A 22197-nucleotide genomic window follows, 5' to 3' on the forward strand; every position below is an offset into this window, starting at 1 on the left:
CAATGCCTGTGTCCAGGTCACCCTGACCCCTGGAAACAAGCCTGGTTCATTGGTGGTTGGTTAAATGAACAAATGAATGAGTGAGTAAGTGGGAGAAGGTAGTACTACTTCCTCGTGTTCTGGGTTGCAGGACATTAATCCATCTCTGATGACTTTTATTTAGGACGACAGTCACCAAAATGGTAGAGAGGTAGTCTGGGGGAGCTGGGGTCAGGCCTGATGCTCCGATGGCCAGGCAGGACCAGAGTGACTGTAGGAACGTCAGAGGCCAGGTCTCTCCTCCTCGGCAGGTGGTGCTGTGTGAGTGGGTGGGTGCCCCCTTGCATCGCTCCCTCCCATGGTGAGTAGCACAGCGTGTGGCAGGCCTGTCTGCTGTCCTGGGTTGGGAGGGCGGTGCAGTCTTGCTACACCTGGTCCCAGTATCTCTGGTGTCCCTGGCCCAGCTTAAAGCCCCCTGCTTGACCTCCTTTTGTTTCTTGCCCCCAGGGGTGTCCTTCCCCCTAAATATACTTAGAGCTGGGGCCCAGCTAAGAGTAATAGCATCAGCAGCCCCATCTTACAGCTGAGAAAACGGGCTCACACGATGGAAGTGACTTGCCCAAGGTCACAACTAGTGAGCCGTGGGCTTGGGACTGGGTCCAGACATGCATCACCACATCCTCCTGTTTACATTGCCAGGAAGCCTCTGGAAGGCGGCCACAAGCTCAGAGGCCTCATCGGAACCTTAAGGCTATTTCTCCGTCCTCTGGCTGGAGAGCTGGCTCTGGCCCAGCTGGGTCATGGCTGAGGTTTTTCCTTTTCTATTTAGGGCGACGAGCCTTCTTGACCACGCTGCAGGCACTGTGTCTGCCTCTGCTGAGCTTGGTTGGAGGGACTTTACAACAAGCAGGGGCCGGGAGCCCGGAGCTGGAGGAGATGCTGGGAGTGCCTTAAATTCTGTGTCACTTTCTGCCTTCCCCACCCGCCTCTATCAGCACTTTAAAAAACAGAGAAAGCATCTTCTCATATAGGAGAAGGCACGAGCCTTCTCCTATATGAGCCTAGAGTGGGGCAGGAAGGATTGGAGCCTAGAGTGGGGCAGGAAGTGTGAAGATGGGAGTGGACCAGAGAGGGAGGGCCTGTGTCAATACCCACGGCACTTTTTACTCTAATTGCCCTTTTCCATCTGCCGTGCTGGGCTGGGAGCCCTTGAAGGCTTGGATCTGGTGGCTCTCCCAGGCGCCTGCTCATTGTTACTTTGCCTTGTATTTTCTGCAGATCATGATCGAGTTCTGTCCTGGGGGAGCTGTGGATGCCATCATGCTGGGTGAGTTTTTTGCTTTTTGTTTTTTTTTCTTGGCGCGGCATGCGGGATCTTAGCTCCCCAACCAGGGATCAAACCTCTGCCCCCTGCAGTAGAAGCGTGAAGTCCTAACCACTGGCCCACCAGGGAAGCCCCCTGGGTGAGTCTTCCTTCATGCAATGCAGTGGTGCTGGTGTTGGCGCTGCTTAGGACTGGTGTCCATCACTCCTCTGCCCCAGTAATGCCCGTGGCCTGTTTGAGTACCTCCCCACTCTGTCCCATTTTGGGAGCAGGGGCTGGGTTACTGGAGAGGATGCAGGACACTTGGAAGACCAACACTTCCCGTTCAAAAAGCCACATGACCTTGAGCGGGTCATTCTCTCCCTCAAGCCCTCGGCATAAGACAGGTGTGGTGCTCCCTTGCTGGACCCCACAGTACGCTTAGGAGGTGAAAATGAGACACCTGAGGGAGGTTCTTTGTAAGGTGGGGATCCCCACCCATTCTATAAGAGCTCAGTGGGGAAACTGTTGTTCCAGGCAAGCTTGAGCAGTAACAAAAAATATATATTAGTAATCACCTCTATTTTTTGAACGGCCACTATATGCCAGAGATTGTGGTAGCTGCTTTCATGTATATTATCCTCATGTATAAAATCAGAAAGAGCATCTCTGTTTTATTGACCAGACTGATGCTTAGAGAGGTTAAGAAGCTCGCCCAGAGTCACACAGCAGAGCTGAGATGTGAACCCAGGTCTGGGGGATACTGTTCCTAATTGCTGCCCACCCTGCATTATCCTTTGCTTTTGCCAGCCTGGTGAGCAGTGAGTGAGGAGAGGTTGAGAGTCTTGGGCCCAGAAGGTTGAATAACATGTCCGGGATTCTGGGGCAGTTCGAGAGAGGAGAGGCCCTCAGTATAACATAGCACCATTCAGCCACGTTTTTATTGTGAAGAGGGTGTTTTCTCCCTCAGTTTATCTCAGGAATGTCTCAAATTTATGGCAGCCCTTTCCCATCCTGAGCTATAGAATGCTGGCTTTCCTTGCAGAGCCTCTTGCCACTCCCAGAGTTCCCAGGTGGGTAAATGACAGTAGGGAACAGGATACGGGCACTTGTGGTATGGCCCTTGGGTGTACCTTCTCCCAGCAGAGATTGGCTTTGAAGATTTTCATTGTTCTGGGTAGAATCTGACAACGTAAAAATGATGGTCTTGTATGAGTTGAGATGCTCTAGGTTATAAGGGCTATTCAAACTGGTTTAGGAAAAAAAAAAAGTTAGGGGATGTGGGAAGGGGAATTTATTTGCACTAATAACTGAAAAGTTTAAGGGTGTCAGGCTTCAGGCACAGCTTGAGCTAAGGGTTTTAAAAACATTGTTGTAAGAACTTGGTTTCCTTCTCCAACTCTTGACCCTACTTTCCTCTGTGTTGGCCCCATTCTCATGCTGATTTTCTGTTCTTGGTGACAAGATGGCTGTGGGAGCTCCAGCCATCACATCAGAATTCCAAATAGCAGGATAGAAGAAGGAAGGGTAGGACAGGTCCACAAAAACACATCCCACTGCCACTCTTTTAAGACACCACAGAAGCCCCACATGACACCTCCATTTTCATCTCACTGGCTAGAAGATAGTAACACATAGCTGTAAGGGAGGCTGAGAAATGTGGTCTTCTGGCTGGTTGGCTGTATGTTTGGATATTTTAAAAAGGGGAGAATGAGAACCAACGAGCAGCCTGCCTCTCCCGGTTTGCCGCTTAGCTGAATGAGACCTGGGGGAGGATATCAGAGAGGGAAGAGGCACTGATGAGTCCCAGGTCCTTGAGCTCATTCACAGCTGGGGCGTCACCCCGGGCTATTGCTCAGCCAGCAGGCAAACTCACCCTGGGCTCAGTGTCTCACGTCTCCCGGTGGAACCGACGGCTCCGGCCCCAAGTGGTTCTCGCTCCTTTTTGGTGGCAGCAGTTAAAGTGCTATCATCATGTTAGAAATCCAGGTGGGAGAAGAGAAGCTGGGACAAGGAGAGCCAGGCTGCAGCTCTGTGGTCAGGGGTGGACTGTCCCGCAGATGCCCGCCCTGCTCAGAGGGGCTTTCTGCCCTAGGTTGCCTCCCGTCGCCTTGCAGACTTGTGCAAAGTGATGAGCCTGGGCTTGGGGTCCAGGCTTCCTGAGGTCCATCCCAGGTTCCTTGGCTTGGTAGCTGTGGGGTCCTGGGCTGGCTCCTTTACGACACGGGCAGAACATGCACGCGGCACATCACCACCTGGCCATCTTAGTTTGTTCTGATCCTGTGGGCCACGCCTTGCTAGCTGCTAAACATTTTGGCTCTCAGCCCTCCTGAGAACGGTAGGGTGAGGGGCGGGTCTGGATGTGGTTTCGAAGGGGACTTAGACTCATCGGCAATAGACTCACCTGCAATGTTGCAGCTTCTTTTATTAAGGAGAAAGTATTCATGTATTGCTGTGTAATCAAGAATTCATCTTAAAAATTTATCATACTGTGTGATTCCAATTATATGCCTTTCTAGAAAAAGATGAAACTATAGGGACAGGAATCAAATTAGTGATTGATTTGGGGCTGGAATGGGGTGAAAGGGGCACAGGGGTATTTGGGGGAGTGATGGAAATATGTATTCTATTAATAAATTGTGGTGCTGTTTTTGTGGCTACCTACATTTGCCAAAGTTCATAGAAGTCTATACCCAAAAAAAGGTGAATATTACTGTATGTAAATTATATCTCAATAAACTAGACTTTAAAAATATGTCTTATCTATTTACCTCACTGGATTATTGTAAAGATTAAATGAAATAATGTACCCAAATCCTTATCCCTGTGCCTAGTGCATTGTAAAGGCTCCAAAAATGGTGGCGTTGAGATCATGGTCATCACATCATCACTTTGATTTTTCCTGTTTCATTTATGTAAGTAAATCAGACATGAGCCAGACTCATTTTTGACATTTAAAAATTTGCTGCAGGGCTTCCCTGGTGGCGCAGTGGTTGAGATTCCGCCTGCCGATGCAGGGGACGCGGGTTCGTGCCCCCGTCCGGGAGGATCCCACATGCCACGGAGCGGCTGGGCCTGTGAGCCATGGCCGCTGAGCCTGCGTGTCCGGAGCCTGTGCTCCGCAACGGGAGAGGCCACAGCAGTGAGAGGCCCACACGCCGCAAAAAAAAAAAAAATTGCTGCAGATAATCTGATATAATCTCAGGACCAGCAATCACCTTTTATTGACTGTACTCCATGCTGAGAAGTTAACATGCTTTATCGCTGGAGCCCTGCCTACATCCATCATCATACTCCCATTTTACAGACCAGTAAATGAAGATGCGGTGGGATACAGCAACTTGCCAGAAACCACACAGCCAGTAAGAGGCAGCGCTGGGTTCAGGCACAGTCTGTGTGGCCCTGAGGTCCCCTCAGGCTCTGAGCCTAGACCCCTGCTGGCGGAAGCGCAGGGGTTAAGGATGAGCAGTTGGGAAGGGGAGCAGTTGTGGACCCAGAGAGAGGGACCTCTGGTCCAGGAGCCCTGCTTTGGGGCCGGGCTTCCCAGGACAGTGCAGTTGGCACCTCCACCCTGGCCCTGGCCCTGGCCCTGGCCCTGGGAAGTCAGAAGGGAGAGTGCTTCTCCAGCCAGAGGGAGGCCTCAGTGCAGTGCTCTGGCCCACCAGCCTGGGAGCCTGCAGCCTGAAGGCTGTGAGGCTCACCTCAGCACAGGGAGCTTGGGCGGCAGCAAAAACTCAATAATCACGGTGACCAGTGGGGCAGAGAGTGGGGCATGTCGTCCTTGACTCTTCTCGCACCCTGTCTCGCCACTGCACCCACCTGGTCCCACACTCTGTCATTCCCCCCTCCCCAACCCAGGTCAGGAATCCTTCCTCTTCAAAGCGTTGGCCACCTTCTAGCCCTCCTGGACCACGGTGTGGCCCCCAGCCAAGCCCCCTGCCCACTCTTGTTCCCTGCAAGCTCTTCACTCGCTGCACCAGGAGGAATTTTTTAAACGCAAAACTCAGGTTGTATCTCTGTCCCACTCAGAGCCTCTCCCAGACTGCCCCTTGCATTTCAAAGAAAATGCAGCCTCCATAGCTCCTGCCAACCTCCGACCTCCACTTAACTTTCCCCGCCAGCCAAGTGGGGTCCTTTGCACATGCTGTGGAACTCTTCTTTGCGTTCCTCACCTGCTCAGAAAAGAAGTCCCTGCCGTCTCTCAGTGGACGCTGGGTTGTGAATAGTGTGTGTGTCTGTGTGTGTGCGCGCACGCACGGCCCCAACAAGCACACGAGAGGCTTTTGATGACGGCCCCTCACCTTCCCCATCTCTGGTACCACCACCACCGGCCAGTCAACATTTTTCAGCACCTGCTCATGTCACCTCCAGGCCTTCGCTTTGGCTGGTTCTTTGACCTGGAATGCCCTGCCCCACTTTTCTCCTCTCAAACACCTGTTCTTCCTTCAAGACACAGCTCGAATGCCCTTTCCTCTGGGGAGCTTCCCGATTCCCCAGGCAAAAGGGGTTGCTGCCTGTCCTGCCCTCCCATGCCCCCCAACCCCCCTGTGTTCCAAAAGTTGCTTGTCATTTCCATGCCCTTCTCTGTGCCCCCACACCCAGCACGGAGCCTGACACTCAGTGCCGGCCCACAGAATGGGTCTCTGCCCCTCAGAAAGGTTGTGTTTGCAAACCTGAGCTCTGAAGACAGGCTGGCTGGTTTTTTTCTTTTTTTGCGGTACGAGGGCCTCTCACTGTTGTGACCTCTCCCGTTGCGGAGCACAGGCTCTGGACGCGCAGGCTCAGCAGCCATGGCTCACGGGCCCAGCCGCTCCGCGGCATGTGGGATCTTCCTGGACCGGGGCACGATCCCGTGTCCCCTGCATCGGCAGGCGGACTCTCAACCACCGCGCCACCAGGGAAGCCCCAGGCTGGCTGTTTTTAATCTCAGATCTGTGACTCCCTACTGTGTGACCTTGAGCAAGTGACTTGACCTCTCTGAGCCTCAGTTTCCTAACCTGTGAAATGGCGGAACAATTGTGCCTGCTCCATAGTGTTACTGTGAGGACGAAGCAGGTACCCTGTGAAGTGCTTAGAAGTGAACCTGGTATACGGTAAGTGCGCAACCACATTGGCGGCTTATGTATTTCTTGTACCTGGCAGGGGCCTGACATGGAGTTGCCTGCATTGAGCACTTGCTGAGTTGACAAGTTCTCTCTGTTTCCAGAGCTGGACCGAGGCCTCACTGAGCCCCAGATTCAGGTGGTTTGCCGCCAGATGCTGGAAGCCCTCACCTTCTTGCACGGCAAGAAGGTCATCCACCGGGATCTGAAAGCTGGCAACGTGCTGATGACGCTTGAGGGAGACATCAGGCTGGGTAAGGGGTGTCTGTGGGCGAGGCGGGAAGGCAGAGCCCCGCGCCACCTGCCGGGGGTGTCGGCCTGGCCTCTGCGGGCAGGAGGGAGCGAGTGTGGATCCGCACTCCCATGGGATGTCGAGGTCCTCCCCGGTCTTCCCCGGGCCGCAGGGCCACAGTTCCCATCATGGCTGCATCTAATCCAGGGTTCTCAACCGAGGGTGATTTTGTCCCCCGGGGACAGTGGCAATGTCTGGAGACATCTTTGGTTGTCACAACTAAAGGTTGGGGGAGACCACTGACATCTGGTGGGTAGAGAGAGGGATGCCCAGCAGCCTACAGTGCACAGGACAGCCCCTTGCTACCAAGAGTGATCCTGCCTACAGGCCAACAGCGCTGCAAGGAGGCACTGGCCCAACCCCTTTTGCTCTTGCTTCTGATTGGTAGAATCTGAGAGAGAGTGATGGCCGGAAAGACAGCCCTCATCCATTCCCAGACAGAAAATAGAGCATCGGGGGCAGATAGTGAAACCTTATTAATTTTTTTTTATGTCTCCTCTCTGTTTTTTTCTTTTCAACTGTGGTAAAATATACATAACAAAATGTATCATCTTAACTGTTTGTAAGTGTACAGTTCAGTGACATCAAGCACATTCAAATTGCTATGCAACCATCACCACCATCCGTCTCCGGAACTTCTTCATCTTCCCAAACTGAAGCTCTGTACCCATTAAACAGCATCTCCCCATCCCCTCTGCCCCCAGCTCCTGGCAACCACCATTCTCTCTCTCTCTCTTTTTTTAAATTTATTTTTATTTCATTTTTGGCTGCATCAGGTCTCAGTTGCGGTGCGCGGGCTCTTTGTTGCAGCACGCCGCGGGCTCCTCTCTAGTTGTGGCATGCGGGTTCCGGAGCACACGGGCTCTGTAGTTTGTGGCATACAGGCTCTCTAGTTGAGGCGCACGAGCTCAGCAGTTGTAAGCGCGCGGGCTTAGTTGCCCCTCGGCATGTGGGATCTAAGTCCCCTCCCCAGGGGATCTAACCCGCGTCCCCTGCATTGCAAGGCGGATTCTTTACCGCTGGACCACCAGGGAAGTCCCCAACCACCATTCTCTTGAATGTCTCTATGAATTTGACTACTCTAGGAATCTCGTATAAATGCAATCATTTGTGTTTTCGTGCCTATTTCACTTAGCACAATGTCCTCAAGGTTCGTCCATGTGTCAGAATTTCTTTATATTTTTAATAAGTTTTTTTAACCAAAATAACACATACATGTGTCGTCTACTCCTACCATCTCCCTTCCCTGTCCCTCCACCCCAAGACAATCACTTTTAACTCTTCTCATATTTACTCCTGCGTAAATGCAGGAGTAAATATGAGAAGAGTTAAAAGTGATAATAAAAATAAAATATAAAAAAAAGTGATATGTATATGTATCGGTTCAGGAAGCACCCTCTAGATGCCAGCCCTCAGACAAGGCACTTTCCAGACGTCATCTCATTTAGTCAGCACTCCTGAGGACACTTGGGGGAGGGGAGGCGACTATACCCATCACAGGTGAGGACGCTGAGACCCACAGTGGAATGAGATGCCCAGGATCAGTCCATGAGTGGGGAGAAGCAGCAGGGTTTGGACTTGGGTCTCCCTGACTCTAGCTGCCAGTGGACTGGCTCTGTCACAGGTGGAGGGAGGTGGCCAGGGAAGAGCCAGGTCAGGGAGAATCTGGGAACAGAAGAGTCTTATGTGCTCTGGGGAATTCAAGGCAAACCTTCGCTCAGCCTTCAAGAACATATCAAATGTATATCTATATCCCCTCCGTCTTGGACCTCCCTCCCACCCCCCCATCCCACCCATCTAGGTCGTCACAGAGCACGGAGCTGAGCTTCCCATGCTTTATGCCATGTTCCCGCTAGCTATCTGTTTTACGCTTGGTAGTGTATATACGTCAGTCCTAATCTCCCAACTCGTCCCACCCTCCTCTTCCCCGCCGTGTCCACATGCCGGTTCTCTATGTCTGTGTCTCTATTCCTGCCCTGCAAATGGGTTCACCTGTACCATTTTTCTAGATTCCACAGATACGTGTTAAATGTACAGCAGAAACTAACACAACATGGTAAAGCATTTATACTCCAATAAAAAATTTTTTTAATTGAAAAAACTATGCAAGATACTAAAAAAGTAAAATAAATAAAATAAAGTAAATACATACGGTAATACCTAAAAAAAAAAAAAAAGAACATATCAAATGGAGGAGACAGGACACAGACAGCCTGGGTCAGGAACAGCCTAAGGGGCTGTCAGCACAGGGAAGCCCGGGAAGCCCTGGGTAGAGACAGGGATGGAGGGAGGGCCCCAGCAGCCTGGGGCTAAGATGTGCCCAGTGAGGGTCTCCTTTCCCTTGCTGACTTCCTCCACACACCCCTTCAGTCGGGAGGGCGCTGACGGGCCGAGCTGACTCCAGAACCGCACTCGAAACCCAGCAGGAGCAGATGGGGGCATCAGCTTTCCAGATGACTTGACAGATGCAGGTGAGGAAACTAGGAAACCAATTAAGGAGGAAGAAAAGTTCAGGGAGAGTTGAATGTGCGAGTATTTACACAATTACAGCTGGGCCCTGGGAACCTGGTGTGGACGCCTGCTGAGTCCTGATATTCTGTTTTAGAAAATCCTCCTTCCCCCTGGGGCTTGGAATCTGCCGCCTGGTGAAGCAGTGGAGGAGGCCTGAGAGACGAGGTAGCAGTCTGTCTGCCTCTTCCTAGGTCCCTGGGACCGTCTGGGGCCCCTGGAGGGGCATTATGCAACTCAGGGCTGCATAAGAGAATTGCTCAGCAGATCTTTCTCCCAAGCAGAGATGTCACCTTATCAGAGACAGTTTGTGTTTCTCGATGGAGTGGGAATAAATGGGAAGCAGCAGGGTGAGCTGAGCAAAGCGTCGGCCCTAGACACAGACAAGCCTGGTTCAGATCCTGACTCTGCCACTTCCGAGCTGGACAGACACATTTAACCATTCAGGCCTCAGTCTTTTCATCTGTGCAGTGGGTGTAACAACAGAACCTCCTCACAGGGTTGTGACCAGTGGGCTGAAACACAAAGTACTGTCACTGGGAGCCTCAGGGTTCTGTCCCTCTCTGCTACTAGGCATTTTGCTTCTTCCTTGTGTTAAATGTTTACTTCTGTCTAGGATTTCAGACTTCCTCTGAGATTCATTTGATAGTTGCCAAGCAGAGCACACATTCCAGCTCCGGGTGGCTGTGAAGCAGTTCTTCATGGCCAGTGGGAATCCATTTGTGCAGAGAGGGAAAGGAAGAGTGTCTGCCACCAGAGACAGTTCAGATGTAAAGTGGGGTGAGGACTCTGAGGTCCAAAGATCTGTGCTCTTGTCCTGGACCTGCCTTTGGCCTTGGATGAGTCACCTAACCCTTTTGAACCTTACTTTCCTCAAACAGTGGGGTAGTAGTTCTTACCTCATGGAATTGGTATGATGATTTAATGAGGCAATATATGCAAAGCATCTATAGGTGCCCAGCCTATCAGAGAGAGGCCTGGCAAAGGTTGAGTTTCTTTCCTGGGCTGAGGGATGTCTCACAGTAGCTGTCATGAGGAGGAATGTTCTTCATTCTCCAAAGAACCTGAGTTCCTCTCCCCAGAGGTGCTTCTCTGAAGATGGGAGGTGAAATTCACAACTTTTGGGGTCTTTCAAGTTCCGGGAAGAGCTCTGAACTGGCCTAAAAATCAAAGTGCCTAACACAGAGCCTGGCACATAGTAGGTGCTCAGTAAATAGTAGAGTCCAGCATTGCCATTACTTTATCAGTTCAAGTTACTACAGGATCTCTACTTCCCAAAGGCCCCCTGATATTCAGGAGGCCTGGCAGGAGCCAGTCACCTGCCTCTCACCCCCACCTGGACCCTAACCCAGAATTCCTGTGTGCTGCTGCCAGCAGGCTGGGGTCTTGGTTCTTTCATTGTGGCTACCAGGCACTGAGCCAGTGTTTGGTATGTAACTCATTGAATCCTCACAGACTACTGATAACATTTTACAGAGGAAGGATTTGGCACCTAGAGAGGTTAATTAACTTACCCAAAGTCACACAGCTAGTAAGAGGAACAGCTGGGGTTTAGACCAGTGCATCTGGTTTCAGAGCCCATGTGCTTAACCACTACCCTCCTTAGACTCTTGGTGGCAGGTGATTAAAACTGGTCACGCGACTTAAGGCAGACAGGAGAATGTGTGTATATGGTGTATGGAACCGTGCTGGGGAAGATATGCAGCTGGACATGGAGTTAGTTGGACCCTGGAAAACAATGCTGCTAGGACTGTCTCTGGTTTCTGCCTTTCTGTGTATGTTGGTTAGGCTCTCAGTGCAACCCCTCACACACAGCTTCTGGCTGGGTTTAATTTTACTTTCCCCAGCATTGCCTCCTGCAGGATGAACTGAACCTCATCATTTCAAGTCTCAGAGTCAATAATCCCAGTGAAGAGCTCTGATTGGCCCAGCGTGGCTCAGGTGCAGATCCCTGGACCAATCAAGGAGGCCCAGTAAGGAGGGCTTCTCTTATTGGCCCAGCTTGTAGTCAGTCTCTGAGAATGGAGGCGGGATCATGTAGCAGTATGGAAGTCCCCCTCACCCTCCTGAAACTGTGGGGTTGTGGGTGGGCAAGATGGTTTTCTAGAAGGAGGAAAGATTTGGACTTGCCAGAAAAGCAAATTGCTGTCCACCATAGACTGGCACAGCCTGCTGGAGTAATAGAGACCCAGAAGAGGGAGTGAGTGAGGCAGATGTGGATGGAAAGCAAGAACAAAGGACTGAGTTTGCAATTGAGGTTGAGAGAGACAGAAAATACCAGAAAAATGCAGGGTTATGTGGGAGAAGAGAGAGTTGATGAAGGCAGTGAGGTAGGAGGCTGAAGATGGAGGGGAATGAATGGGAAAGCAAAGCCCTCATTAGTGGTCATGTGTACCTGGTTGCCTAAAAGACAAAAGAAAATAAAAATAGAAACAGAAAAATAGAGCAGTTCTTTCAGTCTCGCAGTTGGTTGCGTAATATGACCCCCATTTAATAGATGAGGAAACTGAGGCTCAGAAACAGGAAGTAGTTTATCTCAGATCACAGTAGACTCTTCTCACTTCCCTGCCTGGTACTGTTCCCATGATGCTCCTGGGAAGGCAGAAGTCCTGATAATTAAGAGAGGTCACTTGGGTGACTGGTGGAAGCCTCTCTCTTTTGAGCCCAGGCATGCCTCCGGCTGCTCTAAGGAAGGAAACCCCTGGGATTCCAGGGCTGGGGATGGGAGCCTTTGATTCTCCTGTCACCACCCCAGTTTCAGCAGGTCCCAAACCCTCTAGAGAGGGTTCACTTTTCTGTCTGCACCATGAGGGCTGTGGCTAGTTCTTGCCCACAGGGCCACTGCTGGCTGGATGGGACACTTTTGCCGTGTAAGGAGATGCAGTGTCCCTGGCTCTTTCTCACTAAATGGCAGCAGCACTGTCTTTTGTTATGGTAACCTGACTGCCCCCATTCATTTCCAAATACTTCCTGGGGCACATGGCACGACCCCTGATTGAGGCCCACCTGGAAGCTTCTCAGACACCTAGAATTCGAGTGTAAGCCCTGACCAAGCTAGATTGTGGACTCCGCTGGTGTGGGGTGGAGGGTCCAGGAGAGGAGGACAATTGGGCAGTGGTTTGCCTTTAATTGGCATTGTCTGGGGAAAGACTCCTCTTATCTTGGATTCTTTTGGTCGCCTGCGGTTAAGGGGACAGATGAAAGATTCTCTTATATATCTTCATACATTCTAAGTTCACTGCCTGCGCGCGCGCGCGCGTGTGTGCGTGTGTGTGCGCGCGTGTGTGTGTATAATATGTAATGCATTTTACACTGTTATGTAATTTTCTGATTATAAAAGTAATATGTGCTATTTATACATGTATAGAAAGATATGTACAATGGTATTCATTGCAACAGTATAAGTAACAGCAAGAAATCAGAAATGATCCAATTTATTCCAGTAGAATATTACTTAAATAAGTTATGGTACTATCATACAATGGAATGTTCTTCAGCTATTGAAAATTAAGTTGTAGAAAATGTGTAATCTCTTGTAAAGATGTATATACATCCTGTGAAGGGGGAAAAAACAAGTTGCAGAATAGTATGTTGAATGTGATTTCATTGTTAAAAGTAGCAAACACCTGAACATGATCTATACATATAATTTTAATATATTTTTATTTACATATATGATTTCTATTTTTATAAATAAATCTGGAGCTCTATGCAGCAAACTCATAAGTGTTTATCTCTGCCAGGATTATGGAGACTTTTTATTTTGTAAAGGTTTGAATTTTTGATAAGCAGTATTACCTTGGTAATAAGAAAATAAATATATGAATGAGTATATAGGTAGATAGAGTCGTATAGACAGTTAGGAATAAGACCCACAAAGAAGGAAATTAAAGTCTCTTCTAATCTTGCCAAGATGCACTGCTTCCTTCCAGTCTTTTTTCTGAGCTCAGAAAGACCAGAGAGTGGTAGAGCACAGACTTAGTGTCACATTTGTCCTTAGATCTGGGTGACCACCTGCAAGTTACTTAATCTCTCTAAACTTCCTTGTCCTCATCTGTAAGATGGGACCCTGCCCCAAAGGGTCATAGATATAAATGACATACGTAGGAATATAGATGCTGATGAGATGCAAAATGACATACAGAGGAAGGTAAATGATACGCATAAGCCTCTTTGTGTAGCGCTGCACACCTTATAAGTTCTCAGTAAATATTAGTTTTTATTAGATTAACATGTATTTTTTTAAAAAATTTGGATCATAGTGTATATATATATTTTTTTTTCCAGTCAGCTTTTTAAAAAAATAGAATAATATCCGATAATTCCCCACATCCTTAAATATTCCTCGGAAACATGGTTATTTAATGTTTTTCATTCATTCCATCGTGTGCACAAACGATAATTGACCTATGAAACCCCCAAAGTTGGATATTTAGGCATCTCGTGAGGTTTCTCACGTTATCCTCTCACAAGCGCAGTGATGGGCATGCTTGTTCATGGGTCTGCAAGTCTCTGTCTGTAATCACACCTTTGAGGGGGAGTCTTGGAATTAGGATTGTTGGGTGTGTGCAGCGTGTCGGGTGGTGTTGATACCTGTGGCCAATGTGCCGTTCACGCTGGGTGCACCAGTTCACACCCCCCAGTGGAGTGTGAAGTTCTTTCACCACATCCTGGCTCCCACTGAGTTTTACTTGAAAAAACAAAAACAAAACCCCACAACCCTCACCCCAAACTTTGTCACATGCATCTCAGCTTTTCAAGCCTGCTTTTCATAAAAGCGATGCGTACTCTCTATCATAAACGTTTTAAAGAATAAAAGGTGTAGTCAGTAAAACATGTAAGGCCCCCTCAGCACACTGCCCCCAGCAAAATCCCACTTCCGGGGAGGTAGTCACAATGAGTTTGATGTGCAGCCTTTCAGACTCTTTTCGATGCTTGTGGACGTCTTTGTGTGCACGCGGTATGCGTGGGTCACTCTTTTAAGATGCAACTGGAATTCATACTGTTCATACCACACAGTGCATCGGTCTGTCAGCACCCTGGTGGGGACAGTGTGTTATGGACGAACTTCCAAGTTAGTGTGGACGAAGGCAAATCCGTTCTTTTTAAGGGCTGCGTGTTATCTCATGGTCCGGGTGAGCCCAGATTTACTGAACTATCTACCAACCAGGCTCCAGCAGCAGCTTAGGTTTTTTCCAGTTTTTCACTCTTTTGCATAATGCTTTCAGAAACTTCCATGTATATTTGAAATCTGTTTGGGGGGGGATTTATTTCCAGAAATAGAATTGTTGTCCAACATATTTCTTAAAACCCAGTTTTGTCATTTTTTTCCGTCCGTTCATTTATTCTGTTGTTCATTTGAGAGCCCTGTTGAGTGTTTCATGTGGCAGATGTGGTGCTGGGATACTGCTGGGGACAAAGCAGAAATGGCCTCTTTCCATATGGAAATGATAATTTATGGAGTCCCCACCTGCCTGCTGCTTTGTCTCTGATTCTTGTTTCAAAATAGGAAAAGGGAAGGGAGGAATGTTTTCAACAGAAGAGACTGCCTGGTGAAAATCTCAGACTGCCTTTGAATTGTCCGAGGGCAGCCATCTACCCGTCAGAGGACATGGCTTATAAACTCCATTCAGGGAGCAAACGGCTGTGGCCACCGCTGCCCAGGGACAGTGTGAGGGTTCTGGGCTGCAGGGAGGGGCCGCCCCACCCTCCTGGCTGGTCCCCAGAAGGGGAAGTAGCAGCCACCCAAAAAGCTGGCAGGCTCTTGCTTCAGGGAGGGCCCTGGGGACCAACTGTGTGTCATTTTGAAAGTTGGTGGTTTCTGCTTTTCCTCTCCCTTCTCCGGAAGGGACCAGTGGGCGCTGCGGTATGGGAGTGGCCAGCTCTAGCCTCCCTCCTGGAAGCCTCACCCTGGGTCTGAGAGGCAGTCGCTCTCCTGCAAAGACGTCGTGGAATGGCGTGCCAGCCATTGTTGGTGTTTACAGGATAGCCAGGCCCGCGTGGGGCCCAGGCGGACCCAGCAGGAAGGAGGTGGGCCTGGCTCCCCATTCTTACCCAGGAGCCCGGTGATGGGGTGATGACTTGCCCAGGCCACAGGGTGGTCAGCAGCAGAGCTGGCTTCTCACCTGGGTTTGCTGGTTTTTGCATCTCACCCTGCAGCAGTAGCTGCTCCCACCCTGGAAGGCGACAGCCCCCCAACCCCAGTAGCCAGACTGTCCCGTGAGCACTGTCATCAGCTGATGGAATAGCTGTTGTCCAGTTAGCACTGACTGAGGTTCGGAGGCCAGCTTTCCTGCCCCTCCCCAGGAAGGGGTCTCAGTACAGCCTCGTCCTTTTCTCGACGTAAGGATCTCAAGGGTGCCAGCTCAGGTACCCATGGAATATTCACCATCGTGACAGAGCATTTACCAAGAGCCGGGCTTGGAGCTGTTTGCTTTATGTGTCATTTAATTCTCACCGCAACCCTACAAAGTAGTTCTGCAGTCTCACCATCCCCATGTCACCAGCGGGGAAACGGAGGGTCAGAGATTTGGTAACTGTCCTGGCCCCTGCCTATTTCCCCCACTTATCCAAGTCCACGCCCTTCCAGCCATGCTGCCCTGCCCCTCCTGGGCCCTCCAGCCAGCTTGCTTCCTCTGCCTGGAAATAGTTTCCCCTAGACCTTGACCTCCTGTCTAAAATAGCCGCCCATCCATCCAGCACTCTCTGACCCTTTGCCCTGCCTTATCCCTGCATGGCCCTCCTCATTACCAGGAATCACGTGGTGTGGAGAACCTGTTTCCACCACCAGAATAACAAGGCAATGAGGGTGAGGGTTTTGGTTCATCTCTGTGCCTAGAACAGTGCCTGGCCCACCAGGGATGTTTAGTTAGTGCTTGTTGAATGAATGAATAGCCTGGTGGTACTTCCTCCAGGTCCTCCCTTCCCTGCTCTCTTGAGGTCACATCCCCCCACTGTAGACCCTCCCAGCCCCGCAGCCCTATCTTTCCGTGGTTGTGTTTATCTGATTGCTCTCTGCTTCCACAAGTAAGCTTTGAGCTGCCTGAGGGCAAGGACTTCATTTGCTTTTTCCCCACTGTATTCTCTGCCCTGGGCCTGTGTGTGGTTCCAGATGGTACCTGAATGGATAGATGAATGAACCTGGTGCAGTAGAAGGGGCAAGACTGGAACCCACCTCTCTAGTGTTCAGGCCCGTCTCTCAGCATTATGCTCCCTCCTGGTTTGAAATTGTGAGTCTGATTAAAGCACCCGATCGTGGCTTCCAGACCCAGGCGGAGGCTCCCGGGGTGGCCAGCAGTTACATAGCAACTTTGCAGTTTCTCGAAGCCAGGCTTCAAACTGAACATCGACAGTTCTCTCAAGATGTTGCTTCCTCCTGAGTTTAGTTTTTAATGAAGATGAAACTTGGCCCCTGAAGGCCAGAGCACTGGAGAAAATTCCTCTTCGTGGCTCTGGGCTCTTCCCTTAGCAGCGGGTGTGTGAAGCAAGACTGGTGGTGGTGGATGTGTGTGTAAAGAGAAATTATATTTATTTATTTTCTGTTAGTCCTGAAAGTCATACGCGTTTCTCACAGCAAACTTCGGGAATTCAGAAAACAGAAGAAACCTCGTCTAGTCTTACCACCCACAGACAACCATTTAAGCAGGCTGGTACATTTCCTCCAATAATTCAAAATATATTTTTGCCCTTTTGTGGGGGAGGGAGTGGGGCACAATTCTGACCATACAATATACATCCTCTCCCTTTCCCATTTATCCTATATAAATATACCAATAAAATATTTTAATATTCTATTAAATATTGAAACATTGAAATATATGTTATTTAAAAACTTTAATTTATTTTTACTCCCAGTTTTATTCAGATATAATTGACATTCAGCACTGTATCAGTTTAAGGTCACAGCATAATGATCGGACTTACATATATCATGAAATGATTATCACAATAAGTTTAGCGAACATCCATTTGTATAGTTACAAAATGAAAGAAAAAATGTTTTTCCTTGTGATGAGAACTCTTAGGAATTACTGTGTTACCAACTTTCATATATAACACCCAGCAGTGTTAATTCTATTTGTCACGTTGTATATTACCTCCCTAGGACTTATTTACCTTATAACTGCAAGTTTGTACCTTTGACCATCTTCATCCAATTCCCCCTGCCCCGAACCCCTACACATCTGATCTATTTTTCTAGGAGTTTGTTTGTTTTGAAGTCTAATTGACAACACTGTGCTGGTTTCTGGTGCACAGCATAGGGAGTCGATATTTCTACGCTTTACAAAATGATCACCATGTTAAGTCTAGTTACCATCTATCACCACACAAAGATATTACATGATTATTGGCTATAGTACCCACACTGTACATTGCATCCCCGTGACTCATTTGTTTTGTAATGGGAAGTTTCTACCTCTTAACCTTCCTCATCTATTATCATTATGAAAGATATGTTAAAATTTAATATTAATATGTATAATTTAATATTAAAATATTGAATAAAGTACTTCAAAACTTTAATGACTACAAAATATTCCACTGTGTTTGTGTATCACATTTTTCTTAATCTGTTCAGTTGTTTACCCTTTACCTTCATCTTGTTCTGTGTGTGTGTGTGTGTGTGTGTGTGTGTGTGTGTGTGTGTGTGTGTGTATTTGATACACCATCTTAAATTCTTTTTTTAAAAAAATATTTATTTACTGATTTATTTATTGGGCTGTGCCAGGTCTTAGTTGCAGCGTGTGGGACCTTTAGTTGTGCCATGCGAACTCTTAGTTGCGGCATGCATGCGGGTCTAGTTCCCCGACCAGGGATCGAACCTGGGCCCCCTGCCTTGGGACCGTGGAGTCTTAACCATTGGACCACCAGGAGAGTCCCTTAAATTCTTTTTGGAAAAGATAGAATATATTATATATTGCATACAAGAAGTTTTAAAATCACTCCCTGAAAGCGATTGTGATTGTTTTTAACTCGTCTCTATTATGATGGCACTTTGGTGAATATCGTTACACATAATTTTTTTTTAATATTTAAGATTATTTTGGGCTTCTCTGGTGGCGCAGTGGTTAAGAATCTGCCTGCCGATGCAGGGGACACGGGTTCGAGTCCTGGGCCAGGTAGATCCCACACGCCGCGGAGCAGCTAAGCCCCTGCGCCACAACAACTGAGCCTGCGCTCTGGAGCCCGCGAGCCACAGCTACTGAGCCTGTGAGCCACAACTACTGAAACCCTCACGCCTAGAGCTTGTGCTTCGCAACAAGAGAAGCCACTGCAGTAAGAAGCCTGCGTGTACTGCAATGAAGAGTAGCCCCCACTGGCCACAGCTAGAGAAAGCCCACGCGCAGCAACGAAGACCCAATGCAGCCAAAAATAATAAAAGATAAATAAATAATAAAAATTTTAAAAACCTGATTACTCCATTAAGGTAGGTTCCTAGATTTGGAATTACTGCACCAGAAGAGTATGGATAATTTGAAAGGTTCTTGTTATTTATTGCCAAACTGCTTTCCTAAAAGCCTCTCCAATATATATTCTTTTTTTAAAAAAAAAAATTTATTTATTTATTTATTGGCTGTGTTGGGTCTTAGCTGCGGCACCTGGGATCCATCATTGCGGCGCGTGGGCTTCTCTCTAGTTGCCTCGTGCAGGCTTGGTTGCCCCGCGGCATGTGGGATCTTAGTTCCCAGACCAGGGATCGAACCCGCACCCCCTGCGTTGGAAGGTGGATTCTTAACCACTGGACCACCAGGGAAGTCCCCTTCAGTTTCTATTCTTCTTAACAAGTAGGAAAGTGCATGTCTCAATACATCTTACAGTAGTAGGTATTATTGTTTTTTAATGATCACTAGTTTGCTAGATAGAAAATGGCATCTGTTAGTTGATTTGGAACATGTGTCTCTGAGTCCATGCCCCAGGGCTGTGGGTGGAGGAATGTTCATCCAGTCCTCTATCTGAGATTCTTGCCTTGCAGCTGACTTTGGTGTGTCTGCCAAGAATCTGAAGACTCTGCAGAAACGAGATTCCTTCATAGGAACGCCTTACTGGTGAGTCGTGTAGCTTCTGGAAAGGGGATGGTGGACTGAACGCTACACCTCCAACTCTCCACGGTTCCTCTGGCTGGTCTAGAGGAGAGAGGACAGAGGCAGGGGCTCCTGAGTCAGCCTGCTGGGTCTGAGCCCAGATCCCCTCACTTACTAGCGCTGAGACCTTGGCCATGTTGCTCAGCTTCGTGTGCCTCAGTTTACTCACCTGTAAAATCAGCGGTATAATAGCACCTACATAATGGGCTATTGTGGGGATTGAATGGGATGGTGCATATAGAAAATGCTCCATTAATAAGAACTGACACCCCTGAAAAACGGTTCTTGATTGAGTGCCAGGCGTAGGGCTAGGGCCATGAAGATGAACAATACAAGTTCAGTTCCTGTGCTTATATGAAATCTCCCCAGACTTATCCAGTCCACTGTGTTTCCTTCTTTTCCAAAACTATTACTTTAAAAACAAGCAAACAAACAAAAAACCCTCTGTTTCACACCTAACTACTTTCTGTTTTACTTCCCATCATGGAGTGAGGTTCCTTTCTTGCTTATTACTCACTCTTTCTTTCTCTCTCTGCCCTTTTATTCCTCTTTCTCCTTTTCTCTCCCATCCCTTCTCTCTGTGCTGTTGTGTTCTCTTCACCCCCCCTTCCCACCCCCAGTTTTTCCTGGGTACCTTTCCCACTGCTCCCACCCACCCCTTCCCCAGGACCCTGTGTTCTGGATTGTTGCTGCCATCTCGTGGTAGGAATCAGAACTGCAGCAGGACTTGGGCATCGGAGCCGCTTGGAAGGCGTCCTTGTGTGAGAAAACGGTCCTAAGAAAGACAGTGGGATGGAAAGGAATGAAAATCATGACTCGGGAGTGCTGCCAACCCCCTGATGTTGGCTTGTGCTGGTCCTTGACCCTGAGTCTCTGAGAAGCGCCTGTGGAGGCCAGGATCTGAGCCCTCTGTTGTCCCTTGGTTGGTTCAGGATGGCCCCCGAGGTGGTGATGTGTGAGACCATGAAGGACACCCCCTATGACTACAAAGCCGACATCTGGTCCCTGGGCATCACTCTGATTGAGATGGCCCAGATCGAGCCCCCGCATCACGAGCTCAACCCCATGCGGGTCCTGCTCAAGATTGCCAAGTCAGACCCTCCCACGCTACTCACGCCTTCTAAGTGGTAAGTGGCCAGGAGGCCTGCCTGAGGGTGTTTGCTGGACGGCCAGCGGGCCTGGGACGCGGGGTGGGGGGATGCGGGGTGCCAGGGCTCTGCCGTTGCTGCTGGGCTCTGCAGTTGGGGAGCGGTTGGGCCTGGGGGTCTGCAGGCCTCTCTGAGCTCCCTGGACCCTCCTGGCTCTTTCCTCCCTCTGTGCTGTGGACATCGGCTCTCCATCAGAGAGAATGGGTAACCCAGATAAGCCGGATCCCACTGCAGGAGTAAGAGCCCACGTGAGCCCCAGCAGCCCCGTGGCACAGCCCTGGGCTGGGAATTGGGGCTCGAACCCCAGCACTGCTGTGTTTCACTGTGTGCCCTCGGGCAAGTCCCTGCTCCTCTGATTTCCACATCCTCTCTGTTGGTGCTGTCTGCGACGAGAAGGGCATCTTGAAGGCCCCGTCGCCTCTGCCATGTAGCTTATAAAGGCGCCCTTTGTCCTTTGAAGGGCGTGTTTGGGAAGCACACGCCTCCCGGGAGAGTGGAGTCAGTGATGGTGGGGAGTTTTCTCGGCTCTCGCCCGCTCCCAGCTTACCTGTCTGTCCTCCCAGGTCTGCGGAGTTCCGAGACTTCCTGAAGACGGCCCTGGATAAGAACCCGGAGACCCGGCCCAGCGCTGCACAGCTCCTGGAGGTGAGTGGTCCCCTCTCCCGGGTGGCTGCCTGTCCCTCTGCCCAGCCCTTCCTGTGGACAGATCACCCGTGACCTGGAAGCTGGGTTCGTCCTCCCCTGGCCCAGGCGATGGTGTGCACAACTGTTCACTCGTCGGCCGACGTTCCCTGAGCACCTGCCACATGCCGGCCCTCGTGCGGGGGGTGCTGCCTGTGATAAGGGAGCCCCCAGACTCCTGTCCTTAATGAGTTTACCTTCCAGTGGGGCAGACAGGCAGCTGATGAGCAGATAGTGTACGTGGCAGGTGGAGAGCAGGGCTGTGGAGGAAAAGAGAACAGCACGGCGGGGGGGGGGGGCCTGGGAGGGGTTGCTCTCCTATAAAAGGAGGACACAAGGGGCTCTGTGCACAGACACCCAAAGGAGGCCAGGGGGGCAGGCACATGGTGCTCAGGAGCAGAGGTGAAGGCCTAGGATGGGGGCACGATTGGTGCAGCCGGGAGAGCTGGGGGGCCAGGGTGCAGGAGCCGGGGTGAGGAGGGAGGCAGGGCTGGAGATGAGATCGGAGGGGTACGGGGGGGTGCCCACCCCCAGGTTCAGTGCTTCCCTAGGAGGACACTTGGGACGCAGCATCTAGTCGTACTCTCCACTCTGACTTACTACAGCAAAAAGATACAGAGGAAAAGGCACCTGAGGGAAGCCAGGCAGGAGCTTCCAGAGTCCCCTTCCAGTGGAGTCACACGGTCTGTGCTTAGTTCCCCCAGCTGTGCGTTGTGGTGACATGTGTGAGGTGTTGTTTACCTGGGAAGCATGTTGGAGAGCTCGGGGCCCAGGGTTTCACTGGGGGCTGGCCACGTGGGCAGCCTGTGCCTGGCACGGGCAGCGTTCCAGACTGCAGACGTCTGGCAGGCGTTCAGCGTGGGCCACGTCGCTTGCAGTTCAGGCAGAGCTGGCCCCTCTTATCAGTTAATGGGGGGAACCCTCCCCAAATCCAAGTTCCTGGCGAAAGACCAACGGTGGAAGCAGGCCTTTCAAAGAGGAGGGGGACCAGCTCATGGCAGGTCATGCAGGACCTCGGGAGGATGCAGGCTTCACCCTGTGTGTGACGGCGCACCCGTGAGGGTTTGGAGGAGGGAGACACCATCTCACTTACACTTAGGAG

The 22197-nt window shown here is 50.0% G+C and overlaps 1 protein-coding gene across 1 annotated transcript in view; it reads left to right on the top strand.

Annotated features, from left to right (window-relative positions):
* Positions 1–22197, top strand: part of STK10 (serine/threonine kinase 10) — a 120005-nt gene that overhangs the window by 49788 nt on the left and 48020 nt on the right. Inside the window, exons 3-7 of the mRNA XM_060008393.1 lie at positions 1258–1306; positions 6489–6638; positions 19158–19230; positions 20199–20393; positions 20978–21059. Of these exons, the coding sequence (XP_059864376.1) occupies positions 1258–1306; positions 6489–6638; positions 19158–19230; positions 20199–20393; positions 20978–21059 (549 nt within the window). The remainder of the gene's footprint in view (positions 1–1257; positions 1307–6488; positions 6639–19157; positions 19231–20198; positions 20394–20977; positions 21060–22197) is intronic.

Source organism: Delphinus delphis, chromosome 3 (genome assembly GCF_949987515.2).
Source record: "Delphinus delphis chromosome 3, mDelDel1.2, whole genome shotgun sequence".
Taxonomy (NCBI): Eukaryota; Metazoa; Chordata; class Mammalia; order Artiodactyla; family Delphinidae; genus Delphinus; species Delphinus delphis.